This window comes from Sapajus apella, unplaced genomic scaffold (genome assembly GCF_009761245.1).
Source record: "Sapajus apella isolate SASKATOON/1434 unplaced genomic scaffold, GSC_monkey_1.0 scaffold88, whole genome shotgun sequence".
Taxonomy (NCBI): Eukaryota; Metazoa; Chordata; class Mammalia; order Primates; family Cebidae; genus Sapajus; species Sapajus apella.
In genome coordinates, this window is record NW_022437028.1 from 4,431,463 (window position 1) to 4,441,211 (window position 9,749).

Genomic DNA, 9,749 nt, shown 5'->3' on the forward strand with positions numbered 1-9,749 from the left:
AGTGGCTCACGCCTGTAATCCCAGCACTTTGGGAGGCCAAGCCGGGCAGATCACCTGAGGTTGGGAGTTCGAGACCAGCCTGACTAACATGGAGAAACACCGTCTCTACTAAAAATACAAAATTAGCTGGGTGAGGTGGTGCATGCCTGTAATTCCAGCTACTTGGGAGGCTGAGGCACAAGAATTGCTTGAACCTGGAGGCAGAGGCTGCGGTGAGCTGAGACCATGCCATTGTATTCCATCCTGGCGACAGAGCAAGACTCTGTCTCAAAAAAATATATATATATCTTTTTTTTTTTTTTTTTTTGGAATGGAGGTTTGTTTGTTGTGGCCAGGCTGGAGTGCAATGGCGCGATCTCGGCTCACCGCAACCTCCGCCTCCTGGGTTCAAGCAATTCTCCGGCCTCAGCCTCCCGAGTAGCTGGGACTACAGGCATGCACCATCATGCCCAGCTAATTTTTGTATTTTTAGTAGAGACGGGGTTTCACCTTGTTGACCAGGATGGTCTCAATCTCTTGACCTCGTGATCCACCCGCCTCGGCCTCCCAAAGTGCTGGGATTACAGGCTTGAGCCACCGCGCCCGGCCTAAAAATATATATCTTTATAAGTAAATGTCTACGAGTGTTGAAGCTGTACGTTTCAGGAGAAAGAGGCAGGAAAGATCACAGTACATCCGGATCTGGATTCCAGCTGACCCACCATGACCTTAACTTTCACCCTCCCCATGGCCTTGCCCTCTCTGTTCCCGTTCAGAGCCTGGGCACTCACTGGAGCTGGTTGATGATGACCATGCGGACGTGCTCTCGGGCCTTGAGGATCTTCTCCAGCCGGTGGATGTCATAGGTGTTGGGGTTCCGGAAGGGGATGTCGTCAGGCAGGCCTGTGACCTCCACGGCGTCTGGGCTGTCCCGGATCAGTTTATAAGGGACCAGCACTGGCCGGTTCAGGCCCAGGGCCTCACCTAGAGGACACAGGAAGTCACAGTGAGACAAGATGTCCCTTGTCAAAGGCAACGCCATCTAAGGAAAGGGCTGGAGTCTGGTCCTCCTTAGCCCGGCAGCCATCACACCTAGAGAGTTTAAAAATGAGGGGATCGAGCTTTCTGGTCCCGGTCGCAGAAGCAATATGATGAAGGGAACATCATCGTTTGGGAAGCGTCGTAATAAGACGCACACGTTGTGCCGCCGCTGTGGCTCTAAGGCCTACCACCTTCAGAAGTCTACCTGCGGCAAATGTGGCTACCCAGCCAAGCGCAAGAGAAAGTATAACTGGAGTGCCAAGGCTAAAAGACGAAATACCACCGGGACTGGTCGAATGAGGCACCTAAAAATTGTATACCGCAGATTCAGGCATGGATTCCGTGAAGGAACAACACCTAAACCCAAGAGGGCAGCTGTTGCGGCATCCAGTTCATCTTAAGGATTTCACCGATTAGTCACGCAATAAATGTTCTGGTTTAAAAAAAAAAAAAAAATGAGGGGATCGAGACCAGCCTGGCCAACATGCTGAAACCCTGTCTCTACTAAAAATACAAAAATTAGCCAGGCGTGGTGGCGCGTGCCTGTAGTCCTAGCTACTCAGGAGGCTGAGACGGGAGAATTGCTTGAACCCGGCAGGCGGAGATTGCACCACTGTACTCCAGCCTGGCGACAGAGTTAGATTCTGTCTCAAAAAAAACAAAACAAAACAAAAAAAAAATCAAGACACATAGGCCGGGTGCAGTGGCTCACACCTGTAATCCCAACACTTTGGGAGGCCGAGGTGGGAGGATCACTTGAGCCCAGAAGATCAATACCAGCCTAGGCAACATGGTGAAACCCTGTCTCTACTAAACATAGAAAAATTAGGCCAGGTGCCGTGGCTCACGCCCATAATCCCAGCACTTTGGGAGGCCAAGGCGGGTGGATCACGAGGTCAGAAATCAAGAAACATCCTGGTCAACATAGTGAAACCCTGTCTCTGCTAAAAATACAAAAAAATTAGCCAGGCATGGCGGTGCATGCCTGTAGTCCCAGCTACTAGGGAGGCTGAGGCAGGAGAATTACTTGAACTCAGGAGGTGGAGGCTGCAGTGAGCCGAGATCGCATCACTGCATTACACAGCCTATTGGTGGAGCAAGACTCCATCGCCAAAAAAAAGAAAAAAAGAAAAAGCTGGGAGTGGTGGCACACACTTGTAGTCACAGCTACTTGGGAGGCTGAGGCAGGAGGATCACCTAAGCCCAGGAGGTGGAGGTTGCAGTGAGCAGAGATTGAGCCGCTGTACTCCAGCCTGGGCAACAGAGTGAGGCCCTGCTTTAAAAAAAAAAAAAAAAAGAAAGAAAGAAAATCAATACACACACACACCATGGGTCTTGAGCAGAGCAGCCATGTCCCCAAGGGAGCAGGCAGGCCAACTTGAAGGCGAGGCTGGCTGCAGAGGGACCCCCTCCCCGAACCCCGCCACAGAAGGCTTGGTGCACTGACTCCGCCCACAGGCACTGACCGTATTTCTCATTGAAGAGTTCTTTCACCTGCTCCCGCAAGATCACCTTCTCCCCGAGTCTGTTGGCATCATCTTCATCTGGAAGAAGAAGACAAAGGGGCATGACAGTCGGCACCGGCTTGGCCACCGGACCAGCTGCTTCTCCCACCAGGTGTCCCTGATCCGCCAAAACATTCTCTCCACGCCCTGCCTACTCCCATGCAGTTTTTTCTTTTGTTTTTTGACAGGGTCTTGCTCTGTTGTTCAGGCTGGAGTACAGTGGCGTGATCTTGGCTCACTGCAACTTCCGTCTCCTGGGTTCAAGTGATTCTCCTGCCTCAGCCTCCCGAGTAGCTGCGATCACAGGCACGCGCCATCACACCCAGCCAATTTTTGTATTTCTAGCAGAAACAGGGTTTTACTATGTTGGCCAGACTGGTCTCAAACTCCTGGGCTCAGGTGACCCCCCCGCCTCGGCCTCTCAAAGTGCTGGGATTACAGGCACAAGCCACTGCGCCCGGCTGCAGCTGGTTTCTAGCCTCAGTTGTCGGTCCGTCCATCCATCCTTTTCTCTCTTTTTCTCTTTTTTTTTTTTGAGACGGAGTTTCGCTCTTGTTACCCAGGCTGGAGTGCAATGGCGCGATCTCGGCTCACCGCAACCTCCGCCTCCTGGGTTCAGGCAATTCTCCTGCCTCAGTCTCCTGAGTAGCTGGGATTACAGGCACACACCACCATGCCCATCTAATTTTTTGTAGTTTAGTAGAGACAGGGTTTCACCATGTTGACCAGGATGGTCTCGATCTCTTGACCTCGTGATCCACCCGCCTCGGCCTCCCAAAGTGCTGGGATTATAGGCTTGAGCCACCGCGCCCGGCCCTTTTCTCTTTTTTTGAGACGCAGTCTTGCTTTGTCACCCAGGCTGGGATGCAGTGGTGCAATCATAGATAGCTCACTGTAGCCTCCAACTCCCAGGCTCAAGTGATCCTCCTGCCTCAGCCTCCTGAGTAGCTGGGAGTACAGATGTGTGCCACCATGCCTGACTAATTTTTAAAATTTTTTGTAGAGATGGAGTCTCGCTATGCTGCCCAGGCTGATCTTGAACTCCTGGCCTCAAGCGATCCTCTTGCCTTGGCCTCCCAAGGCTCAGGAATTACAGGTGTGAGCCATGGTGGCCAGCCTTTCCAGCATTTTCTTATCAGTGTTCCCAGCACAGGCCCTGTGTTGGGCATAAAACAGCCTAGAGAAGGGGCAGGGCTGCTCCCCTGAGGGACTTCCAGCCAGAGGGGGGTATCACCAGGTCACCAAAGTACCATAGGACACGTTTAAGAGACAGGGGACTTCAATCACGATGCCCACCCTGTCTGAGCAAGTCTGGGGAGACCTCCCCGCCAGAGAGCAGGAAGTTTAAGTGGGCTCTCAAGGACCAACATGGTGGCTCACACTTGTAATCCCAGCACTTCTGGAGGCTGAGGTGGTGCACCACTTGAGGTCAGGAGTTCGAGGCCAGCTTGGCTAACATGGTGAAACCCTGTCTCTACTAAAAATACAAAAAATTAGCCAGGCATTGTGGCAGGCGCCTGTAATCCCAGCTACTCAGGAGGCTGAGACGGGAGAATTGCTTGAACCCGGGACGCAGAGGTTGCAGTGAGCCAAGATTGCACCGCTGCACTCCAGCCTGAATGACAAGAGCGAAACTCTGTCTCAAAAATAAATAAATAATTAAAAAAATAAAGATCCCGTGTCTGTGTCCCGGAGTGGCTGAAGTTCGGGGTAGCAGAGCGGAGATGACTGATGGTCCTAGCAGGGTCCGCACACAGAGGCCGGTGTGACTGCTGACCTGCTGGAAATCCCCCGCCTGCTCGCCGGCCAAGGTCTGTGAATGGGAAACAGACCGTGTCTGGGCTGTGGGGGCCGTGCGTTCTCCTTGCTCACTGCCCAGGCAACCGTCACGGCCTATCTGCTGCTTGAGCCCCCGACATGCTCCGCTGTCCCCTCCCTGTAGCCTAGAGGGGCTGCTGGGGTCAATTAGCCCTGGAGACGGGGCCTGAGCTGGGCTGTGAGGCTGAGGTGTGGGGGCTGGAGAACGGGTCCAGGCAGAGCTCCACAGCAGCCTGCGGGCTTGTACCAGGGTTGGGGACGGGGCTGGGATTGCAGGAAGGGTGGTCTGCATGTCCAACAGGATGTCTCCTCTCTGGGAAGCATAGGGGCACGTGGGCTGGGCCTCTGGGGCAGGCGGGGGTTGGGTAAGGGTGAGATGTGGGGGGTGGCGGGGAGCCAGGGTCAGACGATGCAGGAAGAGCAGAGAAGACTGACGGGTCTTTGGAAAAAAAGGGTTCCTTTTTTTGTTGTTCTCCAAGACAGAGTCTCATTCTGTCACCAGGCTGGAGTGCAGTGGCATGGTCTCGGCTCACTGCAACCTCCGCCTCCTGGGTTCAAGCCATTCTTGTGCTTCAGCCTCCTGGGAGCTGGGACTACAGGTGCCCGCCACCACATCCGGTTAATTTTTGTATTTTTAGTAGAGACGGGGTTTCCCTATATTGGCCAGGGTCTCGAACTCCTGAGCTCAGGTGATCTGCCTGCCTCAGCTTCCCAAAGTGCTGGGATTACAGGTATGAGCCACCACGCCTGGTCTGACTCTGGTCCACCCTGTCCCCCATGCTGGAGTGTAGTGGCGCCATCATGGCTCAGCCTCTTGAGTAGCTGGGACTCCAGGCATCAATCACCATGCCAGACTAAGTTTTTAAATTTTTTGTAGAGACAGAGTCTCTCTCTGTTGCCCAGGCTGCTTTTGAAATCCGAGGCTCAAGCGATCCTCCTTCCTCGGCCTCCTAAAGTGCTAGGATTACAGGTGTGAGCTGCTGTGCCTGGCTCTGTTTTAATCTTGAAAACTCTGGGAAGAGCTCGCTACTGTCTAGGAGGCCACCTTGGAGACTGCATCTCCTGGGCTGGTGCTCTGTGCTGCTTGGAGCCTCCTGGCCCCATTTGGGTGGCCTGGCCTCCCGTGCACAAGCTACCAGAATGGAGACTCCATTCCCAATGTGGGGGCTACCCCAAAGAGCACGGAGCTTCCCACGGGACAGAGGCTGGGCACCTGCTTGGCCTAATTCCTCCTTTTCCAAGCACTCCAACACCCACCATCCCAGGTCCTCCCGAACCTTGCAGGTCCCTGGCCTAGTCCGTCCACGCCCACACTCTGGAATCTCCGCCCATCTGTGAGTTGCTGCATCTGTCTGCAAGCACGGCCAGCCAGCCCCCCCCGGATGCCCAGAGACACCACAAACACAGCCATCCCAGACAACATCCTCCTCCCGTGTCCCTATCTCATGGAGCGATGCCTCTAATCCAGCCACACCAAGACCCCACGGTTCTAGAGGGTTCTAGAAGACTTGTCCAGATCCCGTGCAGACGACTGTGATGGAGTCCTCGGCCCAAGGACCAGCTCCTAGTGCCTGCAGGGAGGCGGCAGCATGCTCCATCTGGCCCCATGCCACTGAGGAATCGTTGGTGGCAGGATTCTCAGCAGGCATGGCTGTGCATGCACAGAACACAGAAAGAATGGCCTGGATCACACACATCACTGTGTGCGGATGCTTTCCTAGACACAGCAGCCAAGGACACAGAGGCTCAGAGAGGTAAAGAAACTTGCCCAAGGTCACACAGCCACTAAGCACTGGGAGTACTCTGTTGACCCCAGGTTTCTTGAGGTCTCAGATACCCCTAAAGTTTCTTTCTTTTTTTGAGAAAGAGTCTCGCTCTGTCACCCAGGCTGGAGTGCAGTGGCATGATCTTGGCTCAACTGCAACCTCTGCCTCCTGGGTTCGAGTGATTCTCATGCCTCAGCTTCCAGAGTAGCCGGGATTATAGGTTCCTGCCACCACGCCTGGCTAATTTTTTGTATTTTTATTTTAATTAATTTATTTATTGAGATGAAGTTTCAATTTTGTTGCCTAGGCTGGAGTATAACGGCACGATCTCAGCTCACTGCAACCTCTGCCTCCTGGGTTCAAACGATTTGCCTGCCTCAGCCTCCAGAGTAGCTGAGATTACAGGTGCCCGCCACCACACCCAGCTAATTTTTTTTTGTATTTTTAGTAGAGATGGAGTTTCACCATGCTGGCCAGGCTGGTCTCGAACACCTGACCTCGTCTATTTATTTTTTAAATTAATTAATTTTTTTTTGAGATGCAGTCGTGCTCTGTTGCCCACGCTATAGTACAATGGCGTGATCTTGGCTCACTGCAACCTTCGTCTCCCGGGTTCGAGCAATTCTCCTGCCTTAGCTCCCCGAGTAGCTGGGACTACAGGCGCCCACCACTATGCACAGCTAATTTTTGTATTTTTAGTAGAGACAGGGTTTCACCATATTGGCCAGGCTGATCTCAAACTCCTGACCTCTTGATCTACCCACCTCAGCCTCCCGAAGTGTTGGGATTACAGGCGTGTGCCACTGCACCTGGCCAGTTTTTTATATTTTTAGTAGAGATGGGGTTTCACCATGTTGCCCAGGCTAGTCTCAAACTCCTGACTTCAGGTGATCCACCCGCCTTGGCTTCCCAAAGTGCTGGGATTACAGACACGAGCCACCGCGCCTGGCCCCTCTTTCCTCTTTAAATACCAAAGTCCTCAAAACCTTCTCTGGAAAAAAGCACAGGCCAGAGACCCTACTGCAGCCTGAGTCTGTTTTTCCTGGCTGTGCCCTTCTCCATGGCAAAATAAAGCTCTAAACCGACTGAGGCCTGTTTCAGACACTTTTTGGTTTACATGGCCGACAGGAGCCTATAGCAGGGATCCTGACCCAGCTGGGAGTCGGGGAGGGCTTCCCAGGGGAGGTGACCACCACATGGGGCTCAAAGCTCCAAGGCTGTGACCTCATCTGCATGTGGGGGCTCATCGCACGGACCTCCAAGGCAGTTGGGCACGGCGAGTAAGACACAAGCAAAGTTGTAGCATCCTGTGATTTTGGGTGCTCAACACGCCTTAGCCGATCAGGAAATGTCCCCTGTTCCTTCCAAGTCTTGTCTGACCTGGTGAGAAGTGCAACCCTAAACCACACTGTGACTAACCAGGAGTGACACTATGGAGCAGCTGACAGGATGCTATGGCAGCTCTACCTGGGGCACACAGGTCCCAGGCGGTGAACCAGGGGTGGCGGGAACTGTGCATGTCAGGAAAGCGGGGCCGGGCTGGTTGAGGGGGCTGGCGGTTTGGGGAGGCATCCTGACCACCTCTGGAGTGTGGTGGGTGGAGTGGGGCCTCGTGCCTTTGTCAGTAACAGCAAGAACTGGCTGGATGGAGCGGCGCACACCTGTGATCCCAGACTTTGGGAGGCCGAGGCAGGCAGATCACGAGGTCAGTGGTTCAAGACCAGTCTGACCAACATGGTGAAACTCCGTCTCTACTAAAAATACAAAAATTAGTTGGGTGTGGTGGCGCACACCTGTAGTCCCAGCCACTCAGGAGGCTGAGGCAGGAGAATCGCTTGAGCCCTGGAGGCGGAGGTTGAATGAGCCAAGATTGTGCCACTGCGCTCCAGCCTGGTGACAAAGCGAGACCATCTCAAAAGCAAAACAAAACAAAACCCAAAAAACCCACAAAAATTAGCTGAGCACATTGGTACGGCAGTGTGTGCCTGTAATCTCGGCTACTTGGGAGGCTGAGGTGGGAGGATCGCTTGAGGCTGGAAGGTCAAGGCTGCAGTAAGCCTTGATCACACCACTGCACTCCAGCCTGGACGACGGAGCTAGACCCTGTCCCTAACAAACCAAAACAAGCTAAAAACTAAAAAACAAGCTTGGCACATACTACATGCAGACACCGTGCAAGGCTCTTAATACACCTTGTCCGTGGGAGTCTCTAGCTCAGTCAACATCAAGCTCAGGAAGAACACTGATGCTTCTCTGTAGCTGCTCTTGGGTTCTTCTACCTCTTTCTTTTTATTTAGTTTAGAGGAAAAAGAATTTCTTTCTTTTTTTTTTTTTTTTTTGTTGTTATTCCAGCTGGAGTGCAGTAGCTGGGATGGCAGGTGCAGGCCGCCACATCCAGCTAATTTGTCCATATTTTTGTAGAGATGGGATCTTGCAGTGTTACCCAGGCTACATTCTTTTTAATCATGAGTTTTTGAAGGACATGGAGTAGGGCAGGCTCTGCTGGGGCTGGACTGGGGGAGCCCCTGCTTGAATGCCTGCATACAGTGGGGAAAAACGGGGATCCCCAGGGCCAGGGGTGGGGAAAGCCCTGGCTCATTAGACAGGAAGGCAATCCTGCTTCTCAGCCCTGATGCTGTGTGGTATATGGAAAGTCACTCAACCTCTCTCAGCCTGTCTCCACATTCCTCCACTGGGACTCTGGGCCTGCTGGATCTAACGGCACATATCAAAAAGCAGTACAGGCTGGGCACAGTGGCTCACGCCTGTCACCCCAGCACTTTGGGAGGCTGAAGTGGGAGGACTGCTTGAGGCCAGGAGTTTGAGACCAGCCTGGGCAACATAGGGAAACGGTGTTTCTCCCAAAAAAAAAAAAACCTTCTGGGCATGGTGGTGAACACCTGCAGCTCCAGTTCTTCTGGGAACTCCTGAGTGCACCGGAGGCAGCTCCTTGGGCAAATAAGTGACTCACTGTCTGGGAGGGAACCTGAACCACAGGTGAAGACCAACTCCACTTCCTCTGCCTTGTCTGGGGACCTGACACTGGGTTTGTGTCTGTGCTCTAGCCACGCCCTGAGGGGGAAAGGGCAAGGTTCCGATCTGAATAGATATTCCTGTTGGGGCTCTGAGGTGTGCAGGCTGGCGCCAGTCTCCCCTGACAGGAATCGTGGCTAACCTTGAAACCGAGTCAGCTCGCTGACGCACCCTGGTTACCCCGAGGGAGAACGCTGAGATCCTTGCTGACCCACATGGCCCAGCAAAGCATCCTTTTTTTTTTTAAATTGAGACAGGGTCTGGCTCTGTTGCCCAGGCTGGAGTGCAGTGGAGCAATCTGAGCTCACTGTAACCTCCGCCTCTTGGGCTCAAGCCATCCTCTGTCCTCAGCCTCCCAAATAGCTGGTACTACTACAGGTGTATACCACTATGCCTTGCTAATTTATATATGTGCGTGTATATATATATATACACACATACATATTTAAATTTGTGTGCATATATATATATATTTTTTTTTTTAAATTTAAAGATGGAGTTTCACCATGATGGCCAGGCTGGTCTTGAACTCCTGACCTCAGGTGATCCACCAACCTCGGCCTCCCAAAGTGCTAGGATTACAGGTGTGAGCCACTGCACCCAGCTT

The 9,749-nt window shown here is 52.9% G+C and overlaps 1 protein-coding gene and 1 pseudogene across 2 annotated transcripts in view; one reads left to right on the forward strand and one right to left on the reverse strand.

The window, feature by feature from the left end:
• GTF2IRD1 (GTF2I repeat domain containing 1) overlaps window positions 1-9,749 on the reverse strand; it is a 150,847-nt gene that overhangs the window by 10,972 nt on the left and 130,126 nt on the right. Inside the window, exons 23-24 of the mRNA XM_032254890.1 lie at window positions 2,487-2,564; window positions 771-963 (exon numbers count right to left, since the gene is read on the reverse strand). Of these exons, the coding sequence (XP_032110781.1) occupies window positions 771-963; window positions 2,487-2,564 (271 nt within the window). The remainder of the gene's footprint in view (window positions 1-770; window positions 964-2,486; window positions 2,565-9,749) is intronic.
• LOC116534532 lies at window positions 1,107-1,476 on the forward strand (annotated as a pseudogene). The gene has a single exon (XR_004261772.1). The product of XR_004261772.1 is annotated as a 60S ribosomal protein L37 pseudogene (transcript).